Source organism: Acanthochromis polyacanthus, chromosome 6 (genome assembly GCF_021347895.1).
Source record: "Acanthochromis polyacanthus isolate Apoly-LR-REF ecotype Palm Island chromosome 6, KAUST_Apoly_ChrSc, whole genome shotgun sequence".
NCBI classification, from domain to species: domain Eukaryota; kingdom Metazoa; phylum Chordata; class Actinopteri; family Pomacentridae; genus Acanthochromis; species Acanthochromis polyacanthus.
The window spans coordinates 5825443-5840450 of NC_067118.1; the positions used below are offsets into that span (position 1 = coordinate 5825443).

General features: G+C 42.3%; 2 protein-coding genes across 29 annotated transcripts in view; one reads left to right on the plus strand and one right to left on the minus strand.

Moving 5' to 3' along the window:
- Positions 1 to 15008, minus strand: part of LOC110960721 (uncharacterized) — a 435352-nt gene that overhangs the window by 393940 nt on the left and 26404 nt on the right. The window lies entirely within an intron of this gene.
- LOC110950027 (NACHT, LRR and PYD domains-containing protein 12-like) overlaps positions 1 to 15008 on the plus strand; it is a 67890-nt gene that overhangs the window by 2283 nt on the left and 50599 nt on the right. For 13 of the 28 annotated variants that reach the window (XM_051949987.1, XM_051949980.1, XM_051949963.1 and 10 more), the window contains exons 2-7: positions 1371 to 1653; positions 6836 to 6940; positions 7489 to 9340; positions 9418 to 9591; positions 11188 to 11361; positions 13190 to 13363. The exons of 3 other annotated variants lie outside the window; for them this stretch is intronic. In XM_051949987.1, coding sequence (XP_051805947.1) covers positions 1380 to 1653; positions 6836 to 6940; positions 7489 to 9340; positions 9418 to 9591; positions 11188 to 11361; positions 13190 to 13363 — 2753 coding nt within the window. In that variant the 5' untranslated portion in view covers positions 1371 to 1379. The remainder of the gene's footprint in view (positions 1 to 1370; positions 1654 to 6835; positions 6941 to 7488; positions 9341 to 9417; positions 9592 to 11187; positions 11362 to 13189; positions 13364 to 15008) is intronic. 12 more of the 28 variants (XM_051949971.1, XM_051949976.1, XM_051949978.1 and 9 more) reach the window with 7 other exon arrangements.

Sequence of the window (15008 nt, forward strand, 5' to 3'; positions counted from 1 at the left end):
AATAGTTCCAACACATAATACAGGGAGGTCTGAGATGAGTATCGTCTGAGCCTAATGAAGTTACAATACGGCTCACAGTTTCTTCTTCAATGCTAGCATCCAACAAGTAACAGTCCCATGTCCTCCAAACTCCTTCCCCTTTGTCTCTTTGTTGACAAAGGCTAGAAGTCCTGATCTCTATGGAGGTATGTGGTTGACAGTTCTTATTGAAAGGTCCATAGTTAGGGGTCTCTCTGCAACCAGCATTTGGTTATGGATTTTTTGGATGCAGCAGAGAAGATGTTTTAGAGGTGATGATTGTTAGATTCCTGGACAGCAGACCACTCGAACATGCTGAGTCTTAGTCATTTTGGATTTCTGTTTTGGTGTTCTAAAAAAGTCGATCAGTGACTTCCAACAGAAGTCCCTCCAGGTCAGAGAGTTACAATAGAATAGAATAGAATAGCCTTTATTGTCATTGTACCGGGTACAACGAGATTAGGAGTAGTTGAGCACTGAGACTTCCAGGCCTGCAACCAAGCCTCCTCAGGAACTTCCACCCTCATATCCTTCTTCCAGCATGTTCAGACAGAATCAGTCCAATCTTCTTTCATTGATACAATGGCATTTCCTAATTTACCCATAATCCTTTTAGTGTTCTCCTCCTTGTAGGCGTCTATGAAAGTCTGAGTCAGCTGTGAGCAAGGTTTAGATTGTGGATCTCTGAGCTCATTACAAATGCTGTACTTGTAGTTATCTATAGAAGTCCTGACTGTTGAGTTTGTGTGCTTGGCTCATACCCGAGAAGCTCTCAGTTTCCCCATTTAACATAATTCTACTAAATGCAGTGATATGGTGGCATTGGACCCACTGCTTGAATCTATGATCAAACAGTGTTGGGGTGAAGTGAGGATCATAAGCCGACCAGCTCAGCATTTTTACCTTTCTGTAGAGTTTAAACCTTGTAACTGCCTCTAGCCACGCTTTAACAGAAAGACTGTTTCCTTCAGACTGTTGACAGGACGAGGACTGACTGATAGGATGTCCATCAGTGAAAACTTTATTTCTTCTCAGGCTCTGATCCTGGACTCCAGTCTGATTCTGACCCTGGACTTGTTCTGTGAAGGATCAGAGTTCATGTTTATTTGGGGCCGCTGCTGGTCAAAGTGTAATAGTGTGGGATCATCTTTGTCTTGTGGCCCAGTGACTGCAGAGTGACTTCTATGAGTCATATTTAACAGACACCAGTGAGCGCCCCCTGCTGGTTCCCCTCAATGTTGCTGTCAGTGATTCTGTAGGATTAACTGCAGTCCTGCTGCTACGCAACAACCTCCATCACACCATCAACACAACTGTCCATTAACTGCTGACATGTTCTTTGACTTCATCAGGGAGCCACGATGACATCAGAGGTGCTCTATAAGATCCTGGCTGATCTGGATGATGATGAGCTGTCTACATTCCAGTTTTTCCTACGCCAGCCCAACAATGTTCAAGGCCTCCCAGCCATCACAAAGAGCCAGCTACAGACAACAAACAGGTGTAAAACTGTGGATGTGATGGTGGAGACTTATGGAGATCAGAGAGCTGTGCAGGTGACCAGGGTGGTTTTAGAGAAGATCTCCAGGAATGATCTGCTGCAGAGGCTGGCTGCCAGCAGCTCAGGACCAGAAGGTCAGTCAGAAGACAAGAACAATATGATATCATTTCAGTCAGAATGATGTATGATGATGCTGCTACAGTTTGAAAGAGTTCAGGTTCTGTCAGTTCTTCCTGTGTCCACATATGAGGTCAGGTCCTCTGTAAAATCTACTGATCAACCCTATGGACTTAATGCTGTCCCCTGCTGGTTAAACCTTGATATGACACCGAAATGAGTTCTGTTTGAGCTGACCTTCTGTGGAAGCAAAGCATGTCCCACCTGTCCTCATCAAATTTTGAATCGATCAGGCAGTTTCTGAAGATTCCTCTTTCATACTGTTTTGCTGGGAGTGGTCCTGCAGTGTACAACCAGAGAGAAGCTGACCAATCAGCTCTCAGTAAGGGCAGAGACATGTTGAAGCAGCTGCTTTCCAAATCACAAACCTTTAAATTTAAATACATACTACAGTTGACCTCACAAAGTGTTCACTGTGTCCTGCAGTGTGCATATAATTAGAACATACTACTTCATAATATGTTCCTTAAACTCTGACTAAACCAGTCTGTAGTAATGTGGTGTCAGCTGACTGTGAGCTTTCAGCAGCTCAAACTTTTTTTTTCCATCATTATCTTTTCATTGGGTTTTTAAGGTATTTCCACATACAAACATGGAAAAAAAGAGAGAGAACAACAGTAATAACCCAAAAAAACAAACAAAAAAACAAACAAACAAAAACAAAAAACCAAAGGCTTCTCTGTTTTATACTGTGTGGTTAAACACAAATACGTAATTCACCCATAATAAGAGTGTGGAGTATCAAAACAAGAAAAAGAGAAAGGAGGAAATAAAAAGGAATATTATTTTAGGACATCGCAAAGGACACTGCAGAGGACTACCAATAACTATGCCTCCTCCTCCATCTCACTCCCCATACCACCCAAATCCACATTTTCCATGTATTCAATAAAAGGTCCCCAAACGTTTTGAAATAGTGACCGTTTCCCTTTTATAATGTAAGTAATCTTCTCCATCGGTAAAGTTGTAGATATTTCTTTAATCCAGTTAATGAATTTTGGTTTACTTGTACTTCTCCATGAGATTGCTATAACTCTTTTTGCGAGCAGGAGACATAAATCCAGGGCAGTAATTATTTTTCTAGAAATACGATATCTGTCAGGATATAAACCGAGAATAAACAATTTAGGGTCAAGGACTAATTGTATCCCTAAGATTATCTTTAATGCTTCTTTAATCTCCCACCAGAACTGTTGGACTTTACTGCATTCCCAAACACAGTGAGAAAATGTCCCCCTCTCCTCTCCACACCTGATACACAAGTCTGGGATGTCATTATTGTACTTACTAAGCTTTTCTGGAGTCACGTATGTCCTCATTAACCAGCTATATTGCAGGACTTTGAGGCGAGTATTGGTAGTTTGTGTTTGTGCTTTAGCACATGCTTCCTCCCAATCCTCAGAGGACAAGTCCTCCTGCAAATCTTGTCTCTTGGCGTTAAGTTTACGTAAAGAAGATTCCGAGGATCCCCCTGCCAGCATATTATACAGTCTGGAGATAATTCCCTTTCCAAGGCAATCTTTTTTCATTTCAATTTCCAAAGTGGACAGTGAGGGGATCGACACACACTGGTTTTGAGAGGATCTAATAAAGTTTCTCACCTGTAGAAATTTAAATTGATGTTTGCTTGGAATGTCATACCTGGCAATCAACTCCTCAAATGACATCAAAGTTCCAGCCTCTGATCCCATGAGGTCCCCTATTGTCTTTAGACCTTTTTCAGCCCATTTTCTAAAACCAGAGTCTGATTTGCCTGGAGGGAAAAAGTGGTTACCCCATATCAGGCTGAAGTGTGACAGAGAGGAGGATTCCCCCAAGTATTTCTTCATCTGATGCCAAATTATAATCATATTTCTAACGATAGGGTTTTTGGTCTCTTTTTTCAACATTTTGATTTTTGCTGAGTATATGTACTGAGGGAAAGGGAGAGGGATTGAACAGTTTTCCATAGTCATCCAAGGTGGGGAGGATTTATCTGTAAAATAATACATCATAGTCCTCAACTGAGCACACTGCCCAATAATACCAGAGTGGGTTGGGGCACTTAAGGCCTCCTCTATCATACGGTAGATATAGGAGTGATAAGCGTAGCCTTGGTCGTCTATTATTCCACAAAAAACGTACAAACATTTTCTTTAGAAGTGAGAATAAATTAACAGGAGGTGGCAATGGAATGTTCTGAAACAAGTACAGAAGTTTGGGCATTACATTTAATTTAAGAACATTAATTCTTGCTATAAGCAATAAGGGCAGGGAGTTCCATCTATCTATAGAGGAAGTAATTGAGTCTACCATTGGGTTGTAGTTAACCCCGACAATATCTCTTATACACGGCACGATCTTAATTCCCAAATATGTAAAACAATCTACCTTTCTGAATTGGAACAAGGCTTCGGCACTATTTCTTTCTTCTGAATTAAGTAACATTAGTGAAGATTTGTCTTTGTTTACTTTATACCCTGATATCTTTCCAAATGTGTTTATTAGATCTAACAGGGCTGGAATAGAATTTTTCAATTTTTTCAGGAAGAGAATAACATCATCAGCAAATAATGCAATTCTGTGTTTCTGTTGACCGACTGACAGACCAGTTATATATTTATGGGACCGCACTGCAATGGCAAATGGTTCCATTGCTAGAATAAATAATAAGGGGGACAAAGGGCACCCCTGCCTACATCCCCGTTTTATTTTAAATGATTTAGATATGATTCCATTTGTTATTATTTCAGCATAAGGTTCATTGTATAAAAGTTTAACCCACCGACCGAAATTATCCCCACAACCAAATCTTTTTAATATTTCAAATAGGTAGGGCCACTCAACTCTATCAAAGGCCTTTTCGGCATCCAATGATAGCAAAGCAGTATCTGATTTTTCTTCCTGATTATAAACAATATCCAACACTCGTCTCACATTATGAAATCCCTGCCTACCTACAATAAATCCATTCTGGTCACAGGTGATTATATAGGGTAATATTTTCTCCATCCTACGAGCCAAAATTTTGCAAAGTATCTTTAAATCTACATTAAGAAGACTTATTGGTCTTAAATTTTCACATTTGTTGCGGGGTTTACCAGGTTTAGGTAGTAAAGTTATCAGGGCTCCTCTTAATGAAACAGGGAGGGTTCCTTTTTCAAATGACTCCGAAAACATATCGAAAAGTGGGGACAGCAATTTAGCTTTAAATTTTTTATAAATTTCTGCCGGCAACCCATCTGGGCCCAGGGTTTTGCCCGTTTTCAAATGATCTATTGCTATAGATATTTCTTCTTTAGTTATAGCTGCACCGAGATCTGAATTCATTAATTCTGAGATATTGGGTATTTGGAGGGTATCCAAGAAGAGATTTTGTTCTTGTCCCACATGTGTTATTTCTGAGCTGTATAGTTTTTTAAAAAAGATCTTAAAAGTTTCATTGATTTCTAGAGGGTCAACAATAATTTTTCCATCACTAATTTCAACTGAGGTAATACTTTTCTCATTTTGTAATTGTCGAAGGCGCCAGGCTAAAAGTTTACCGGGCTTCTCCCCCTGGTCATAAAATGCCTGCTTAAGATGCAAAAGATGTGAAGCAGCTTTAGAGGCAGAAAGCTCGTTATACTGTGTTCTTTTTAACAGAAGTTTTTGATGAATATTTGGGCATAATGTTTGATAGTATTCCCTCTCAAACAATTCAATCTCTGCTTCCAACTTTTTAGTTTTCTGATATGTTTGTTTTGTCTTATAGCTCGTAAAACTAATTATCTGACCTCTTATGTAGGCCTTAAAGGCTTCCCATCTTGAAGAGGATGATGTTTCATCTGCATTGGTTTCAAAAAAGATATCGATTTGGTTATCTATGAAAGATATAAATTCTGAGTCTAGGAGCCATTTTTGTTTAAATCTCCACCTAGGGGGGTCTCTCCTTAGCCTCAGATCTTCATATATTAGTGAATTTGGTGCATGGTCCGATATTAAAATGCTGTCATAATGGCAATCCTTTATTTTATGTCTCAGATTGGCAGAGACCAAAAAATAACCAATGCGCGAAAATGATTTTTGCGTACCTGAGAAGCAAGAGTATTTTAAGCCCTTGGGATTCATATCTCTCCAGATATCTGTCAAATTAAGCTCCTCCATAAAATGCTGAATAGTTTGTCTACTTTTAGAATGAGATGTATCAATGCCTGAGTCTCGGTCCAACTCCGGATTCAATGTGCAATTAAAGTCCCCTGCTATAGCTACCAGACAGAGATGAAATTGTGAGAAAAAGATTATGAAAAAACTTTGGGTCATCAATATTTGGAGCATATATATTAATCAGATTTATTTTTTCCATAATAAGCATGCCCTGTAGAATGATATACCTCCCAGTCTTGTCTTTAATGACTCTTGTCACATGAAATGGTATGGATTTATGAATCAAAATCATAACTCCTCTTGCCTGAGAAGTAAAAGGTGCTGAGCAGCTCAAACTTACTTCTATTTCCATGACACACTGTTAAATGCTATGACTGTTCATAGAATGTGGGTCAAAACAACCAGAAAAACATGTTAGTTTGCATTTTACCAAATCAGTTTGAATGTGGTCGGACATCTGGGCAGTTCTGACGTACCATATTTGACATAATATGTAGTGGGACGTACTCCATCTTTTTCTGTGCATACCATCTGGCATGTTAGTATTTTGTACTATGTAACATTACATTATACTTTTAAAACATCAGTGATTTACCACACTGAAAATGTCAAGTCTTCAGAGGATTTGAATGAAGCAACAAGGCAGCCATGTTGGCTGACTATTTTAAGGGGACACTGTTTGCTGCATCCTGGGCTTAGCTACACCACTGTGACTGTGATGACTGTGGCTACTTTAAAAAGACAGACCTTCTTCCCTCTATACCAGAAAGATAATGAGGTGAAGCCAGAACACTCTGTTCTTCAAAATGGTCTGGATATGCCAGACTAATGTTAGAGTAACACTGGGTTTTACTTTGAAGGAGCAATTTGGTGTCAGAAAACCAGAGTTAGTCAACACCATAAACTCATCAACAAATGTAAACATAAAGTCCCTTCTAAGTCTGTTGTAACTGAAATAAAAAGATATAAATTCAAAGCAGTAAATGGAGAATGTAATCTCTGTCTGTCTGTCAGTGCATGTCAGTGATGTTGGGGAGACTTCAGAGAACAGAGAACCTTCCTCCTCTCAGACTCAGCCTCCCCTTCCTCAGACTGAAGGTAAAACTGATGGATTCATTGGTAAGTAAAGAAAGATGGCAGCAGTTCGGGTTAACCCTAACCCAAAATGGAAACTGAGTTTAATCAAGTTGTTCTGTAAAACACAGAGAAGTGTTTACAATAGAGTTGCACGAGGCAGCACATTGTATTGTAGCATAAAGGGTCTTGCGCTAATAAGAACTCTAAGAACAGCCTAAATTTGGAGTCAAGGAAATACGCCTACCTTCTGACTGCCTCCATCCAGATTCCTGTCCTGATTTCTCTGATGTTTAACTCATCTGGGTAGCCCTTTAGCTGGGTTGTCCTATCAGTCAGTTTTTTTCAGTCACTTTCCTCCAAATGATCAGGGTAAGTTGCTGCATTATGTGTAGAGGTTAGGATGAAACCACCAGAAATAAAGTTAGACAAATGTCACACAAACAGTTGCCCAACTTTTATTATCATCAGATGTTGTAAGTGACGAATTAAAAGTCCAACCTCTTTTTAGTTGCTTGTGTTTATGTTTTCTAACAAGAACAGAGGTTTCTGTAGACACACACCTCACACTCTTCCCTTCATGTTTGACACAGATGAGACTGTTCCTGTACCAGAACCACGCCCCATCAGATATTACCAAGAGAAGCTTCAGTCAAACTTCCAGGACAAATTTCGATGTGCAAAAGAAGGATGGGCAGCAGATAAGCAGCGTCTGGTTGATATCTACACAGAGCTGTACATCACAGCTGGCCGGGACGTGCACGTCAACACACAGCATGAGGTCTTACAGATTGACAAGGTGTGGAAGCCAGCAGACACAGAGACACCGATCCAACCCAGAGACATTTTCAAGCATCCTTCTGGAGAAGACATACCAATCAGAACAGTGCTGACCAATGGAATTGCAGGAATTGGAAAAACATTCCTCATGCACAAGTTTGTGTTGGACTGGGCTGAAGCAAGAACCAATCAAGACGTGCATCTTATTTTCCCGTTCACTTTCCGTGCTCTGAATTCACTGCAGGGACAAGAGTTTGGTTTGGCAGAGCTCATTCATTTCTGTATCCCAGAAACTAAAGACGTTACAGTGGAGGCTCTGAATTACATCTTTACAGCTCTGCAGTCATCAGGAAACAGCAGCTACCACAAGAGCAGATTCAAACTGCTGTTTGTGTTTGATGGACTGGACGAGAATCGCCTTCATCTGGACTTTGATGTCGACTACATTCGCTCTGTGGACGTAACAAAGTCAACTAAAATAGAAGTCCTGCTGAGGGAACTCATCAGTGGAAAACTGTTGCGCTCAGCTCACCTCTGGATAACCACACGGCCTGCAGCAGCCAATCAGATCCCTCCTGACTGTGTGGACATGGTGACGGAGGTCAGAGGGTTCACCGACCCACAGAAGGAGGAGTACTTCAGGAAGAGATATAGAGATGAGGAGCAGACCAGCAGCATCATCTCCCACATGAAGACATCACGAAGCCTCCACATCATGTGCCACATCCCAGTGTTCTGCTGGATCACTGCTATAGTTCTGGAGGAGCTGTTGGAAACCAGAGAGGGAGGAGAGCTGCCCAGAACCCTGACTGAGATGTACTCAGAGTTTCTTATAACTCAGATTGATCACACAAAGGAAAAGTACGGTCCAGAGAAGTGCCTTCAGTACATTAAGTCATTAGCTAAACTGGCTTATGAACAACTGCAAAAAGGCAACCTGATCTTCTATGAGAAAGATCTGAGAGAAAGCGGCATCGATGTGAGTGAAGCCTCAGTGTACTCAGGAGTGTTCACAGAAATCTTCAAAGTAGACCGTGGACGGAAAGAGAAAGAGAAGATGTTCAGCTTCATCCATCTGAGTGTTCAGGAGTTTCTGGCTGCTCTTCATGTCCATCTGACCTTCATCAACTCTGGAATCAACCTGCTGGAAAAAAAAAAAACAACATCCTGGCAGTCTAAACTGTTGAGAAAGAAAGCTTATCCAACAACAGCTTTCTACCAGAGAGCTGTGGATGAGGCCTTGCAGAGTCCAAATGGACACCTGGACTTGTTTCTCCGCTTCTTCCTGGGTCTGTCACTGCCGACCAATCAGAAAAAACTACAGGATTTGTTGAGAAAATCAGACAGCAGCTCACAGACCAATGAGGAAACAGTGGAGTACGTTAAGAAGAAGATCAGTGAGCGTGTGTCTGCAGAGAGAAGCATCAATCTGTTCCACTGTCTGAATGAACTGAAGGATGTTTCTCTAGTGGGGGAGATCCAACAGTCCCTGAGATCAGGACATCTGTCCACAGATAAACTGTCTCCTGCTCAGTGGTCAGCTCTGGGCTTCATCTTAATGTCATCAGGAGAACATCTGGACGTGTTTGACCTGAAGAAATACTCTGCTTCAGAGGAGGTTCTTCTGAGGCTGCTGCCAGTGGTCAAAGCCTCCAGCAAAGTTCTGTAAGTAGTTGGAGACTGAGGATGCTTTTTCATTTTCCTTCCATTTCATCAACATAATCTGCTTGTTGTCTCTTCAGACTGAGTGGCTGTAATCTGTCAGAGAGAAGCTGTGGAGCTCTGTCCTCAGTCCTCAGCTCCCAGTCCTCCAGTGTGACAGAGCTGGACCTGACTAACAACAACCTGAAGGATTCAGGAGTGGAGAGACTTTCTGCTGGCCTGGAGAGTCCACACTGTAAACTGGAAGCTCTCGGGTCAGGACTCATCAACCTGTTCAACTGATGACCGTTTAAAATGTATTTTTATTCATGATGACCAGAACAGCTGAGGTGGGAGGTTTTCTGTATTTGTCTGACTCAGATCAGTTCTGTTACTGACCTTTAGCACTAGTTTCTCTTATTGAGGCCTCTTTAATAACAGGTACTTAACAACCTGGAACCTGAATCACAGTTCCAGGTTCTGTTTTAGTTTTCACTGTTTGACAGACAGAATAGAATAGAATAGAACAGAATAGAATAGAAGATCTGCTGCTCCACAGCATGCAGCAGGAGACCAGGAGGTTTTCTGTGGTCGACCAAAAGAAGTTGGTCTATAAGTGTTGAGGGAGGTGAGTCTGGATCACAGTCTCTGCTGGGCCTCCAGCACCTGATGGGAGATCTTAATGGACCAGTGTGATCAGCAGAGATGTGGATTGAAGACATGAAAGATGAAAGAAAGCACCATATTATCTCTACCTCCTCCCTGTGGATACAGAGAACAGAGGATTTGCTGTGCTTTAATCTCCAGAAATTCAATATAACTACTTTGGTTTTTGTTGTGTTTACATCCAGACTGTTATCAGATCACCATTCTGTCAGATGATGAACCTCCTCCCTGCAGGCTGTCTCATTCTTGTCCATCATCAGTCCTACTATGGAGGTATCATCAGACATTTAGAGGATGGTGTTGTTGGGGTGGATGGAGGAGCAGTAATGTGCAAAGAGAAAGTCCAGCATCAGTCTGAGGACACAAACCCCTGAGATGTTCCAGTATTCAAGATGAGATTAGATGATATCTGGTGCTCCACCTGATGCTCTGAGGTCAGTTTCTCAGGAAGTCCAGCATCCATGTGCACATTGAACTGCTGAAGCCCAGGCTGTTCAGTTTCTGGACCAGTTTGTGTGGAGGTATTGTGGTAAATGCTGAATTCAAATCCACAAACAGCATCCTTCCATGTATGTTGTTTTGGTCCAGATGTGTCAGGTCTGTGTGGAGAGCTGATCTGATTGGACCCTCTGTTGTCCTGTTTGCTCAAAATTCAAACTGATTGAGGTCGGCAGGGATGGCAGATTTAATATGGAGGATCACTCTCTCTTTAAACATCTGGTGATGATGGGGGTTACAGCAACTGGGGATAGTTGTTCAGGCAGTTCTCTATGACTTTTTTGAGGATGATTGTGGCCCATTTAAGGCAGATGTGGAATACAGACTGTTGGCATGAAAAGTTGAAGCTGGTGGTAAATACTTCTGGTAACTGTTCTTCATCGTCCTTAAGTATCCGTCCAGAGACTCCATCTGGTCCAGCCTCTCCTCTTGTGTCAACTCTGTGCAGGGTGGATCTGTCCTGATGTTGCAGCTGTTTTTGAACAGATCAAATCATTTACTGCCCAGCTTCAAAGTAATCTGATTACTGTAGCGTGCTACACTTTGGATGATTTTCACATCTAAATAACATTGCAGAGGGCTGGCTTCACTGCTCCTGTATGCTGGACACAGTGGAATGTATTTGTTTTGTAATTCACTGCTGTCTTTTCAACATGACAGAAAATACTATACTTAATGTATTACTTTTCTTATGTTTGTCTCTTCAGACTGAGTGGCTGTAATCTGTCAGAGAGAAGCTGTGGAGCTCTGTCCTCAGTCCTCAGCTCCCAGTCCTCCAGTGTGACAGAGCTGGACCTGACTAACAACAACCTGAAGGATTCAGGAGTGGAGAGTCTTTCTGCTGGTCTGGAGAGTCCACACTGTAAACTGGAAGCTCTCAGGTCAGGACTCATCAGCCTGTTCAACTAATGACCATTTAAAATGTGTTTTTACTGATGATGACCAGAACAGCTGAGGTGGGAGGTTTTCTGTATTCATCACAGAACCACAACCTGTAAGAACCTGTGAAGTCTTGGTTCCAGGTTCTGTTTTAGTTTTAGGTCTCTGAGATATGGGAGCGCTTGACTATGAAGGACTTTGTGGGTCAAAAGGAAGATTTTGAACTGGTCATAGGACAGGGGTGATGTGTTCACAGGAGTGGGTGAGGACGCGGGCAGCAGAGTTCTGGATATACTGAAGTTCATTGAGGACTTTTGAAGATGAACCAGAGAGAATGCTGTTGCAGTTGTCAATTCAGGATGTGATGAATGTGTGGATGAGGGTTTCAGCAGCAGGGAAGGAGAGTGAGCGTATTGGTCTCTGAAGTGCTGACTGGGTGTATATCCATCCATTCTCTATACACCGCTTTATCCTCACTAGGGTCACGGGGGGTGCTGGAGTCTATCCCAGCTGACTCGGGCAAAGGCAGGAGACACCCTGGACAGGTCGCCAGTCAGTCGCAGGACTACATATACAGACAAACAGTCACTTTCGCATTCACACCTACGGGCAATTTTAGAATAATCAATTAACCTCAGCATATTTTTGGACTGTGGGAGGAAGCCGGAGTGCCCGGAGAAAACCCACGCATGCACAGGGAGAACATGCAAACTCCATGCAGAAAGATCCCAGGCCCACCCCGGGATTCGAACCGGGACTGGGTGTATAATTAAAAGTTAAGAGCTGGGATTTGCCAGTATTCAATTTATACCCCGATACGAATCCAAAGTCCGTCAGTGTTTGTAATGAAGTTGGGAGGGAGTTGGCCGGGTGAGTCCTGTACACCAGAACATCTGCAAACATCGCTGCCTTGTGTTCTCCTGCCAGTAAGATTCCCTGTGTCTCATCATTCTGTCTAATCAGTTGACTTAAAGGCTCTATAAAGGGTGCAAACGGGACGGGGCTGATAGGAAACCCCTGTCGACATCCACGTTCCAACTCAAAGGACCCTGACAGAGAACAATTTATTCTTTTTGTTGCTGTTGGTTTGTTTTCTAGACCTTTTTTTGTCTGTATGAAGTTTGAATGGAACTGAAATTTGTGCAGTGTTTTATATAAGAATGACCAGTATACAGAGTCAAAAGCTGTTTCTGCATCTAGACTCACAATGGCTGCTTCAGTTTGTTCCTGGCCTATCTTCTGAATCACATGTAAGGTACGCCTGATATTATCTTGAGTTTGGTGCTGTTTCATGAAACCTGTTTGGTCTAGATGTATAATTTTGGGTAGGATCCTCTCTAGTCTTCTAGCTATTATTGAGGCAAAAAATTTTATAGTCCTGACTTAAAAGACTAACTGGTCTGTAATTCAAACAGCCCAACACATCTCCTCCCTGCTCAGGAAGAACTGTTATTACAGCTTCACGCCAACAGGGGGCAGTCTCACCTTCCTGTAGCACTCAATTAAATGTTCTCAGTAACAGGGGAGTCAATGGTTCTTTAAGCACCTTATACCATTTGGCCGTGTATCCGTCTGGCCCAGGGCTTTTACTGGTTTTTAAGTTAGCCGTATTCACTTCCTTGACTGTTATTGGTGCCTTTAAGGCTCCATTTTGAGCATCTGACACTGTTGGGAGATTCAAACACAGACTCCACATTATGATTGTTAATTGACATAGTGGGATGTATTTATTGTTAAATTCACTGCTGTCTTTTCAACAGGACAAAAAATGCTATACTTAATGTATCACTTCTCTGTATTACTTAATGTGCTATTTATTTGTCTCCTCAGACTGAGTGGCTGTAATCTGTCAGAGAGAAGCTGTGGAGCTCTGTCCTCAGTCCTCAGCTCCCAGTCCTCCAGTGTGACAGAGCTGGACCTGACTAACAACAACCTGAATGATTCAGGAGTGGAGAGTCTTTCTGCTGGACTGGAGAGTCCACACTGTAAACTGGAAGCTCTCAGGTTAGGACTCATCAACCTGTTCAACTGATGACCGTTTAAAATGTGTTTTTACTGATGATGACCAGAACAGCTGAGGTGGGAGGTTTTCTGTATTTGTCTGACTCAGATCAGTTCTGTTACTGACCTTTAGCACTAGTTTCTCTTATTGAGGCCTCTTCAACTACAGGAACTTAACAACCTGGAACCTGAATCACAGAACCAGAACCTGTAAGAACCTGTGAAGTCTTGGTTCTAGGTTCTGTTTTAGTTTTCACTGTTTGACAGACAGAATAGAATAGAATAGAATAGAATAGAATTGAATAGAATAGACGTGAGTCTGGATCACAGTCTCTGCTGGGCCTCCAGCACCTGATGGGAGATCTTAGTGGACCAGTGTGATCACCAGAGATGTTGCCGAAGACATGAAAGATGAAAGAAAGCACCATATTATCTCTACCTCCTCCCTGTGGATACAGAGAACAGAGGACTTGCTGTACGTTAATCTCCAGAAATTCAATATAACTGCTTTGGTTTTTGTTGTGTTTACATCCAGACTGTTATCAGATCACCATTCTGTCAGGTGATGAACCTCCTCCCTGCAGGCTGTCTCATTCTTGTCCATCATCAGTCCTACTATGGAGGTATCATCAGACATTTGGAGGATGGTGTTGTTGGGGTGGATGGAGGAGCAGTAATGTGCAAAGAGAAAGTCCAGCATCAGTCTGAGGACACAAACCCCTGAGATGTTCCAGTGTTCAGGATGAGAGTAGATGATATCTGGTGCTCCATCTGATGTTCTGAGGTCAGTTTCTCAGGAAGTCCAGCATCCATGTGCACATTGAACTGCTGAAGCCCAGGCTGTTCAGTATCTGGTTTGGAAGCACTTGAACAGATTTTGTTCTTGTCACATTCTCAGCACAGCAGTTTATATCTGAGAGAGCAGCTGCTGCGTTTCCCTCCAGGTCTCCTCCTCAAATACCTCCCAGTGGTTGACATTAAAGCAGCCCTTTAGGGCTGAGGTGGCTTCTTTAGTCACACTGAACTGTTTCCAAGGATGGTCCATGTCGTCATGTCAGTGGTTTACATTCTGGGATCAGGGAAAGACACAGATAGTCTAACAATCTAGGAGTGGATTTATAGGCATCTACAATGTTAGTGATATGATCTAAAATGTTTTCTGTCTTTTGGGAAGTTTGCATTCTTATTTGAGGTTCAGGTCCAATTCCTTTTCATCATTGGAGCCCAAACAGCCACTGAAGCAGTGTTGCCTTCTGTCTTCACTGAGATCAAAGGGATCCTCAGTTCAGATCCTCTTGGGTTCACCTCCTCAGATATTGTGGACCCTGATACCATCACTCTGTCTTCACTGGGCGGCAGGACGTGTCCCTACCTCAGATGGTTCATGAGGAACTGAGATTTTGGGTTGAAGAACATGACAGCATACTTAGATACTGGCTGAACATTTTTGAAAACACTTCCTGGAAGAGCAGCTTGTAGAACTCCAGGTCTGTCAGAAACAATGGAGTGAAGCAGCAGCCCTGCAGGTGAGGACAGTCATCATGGCTGTTGATAAACAGTTGATAACCTCATGTCCTCTGGTTTGTGGGTAAAGTCAGTCCAGTCTTCCTGGTGCTGATAGCTGAGTCCCACAAACTGAAGTGTTGGT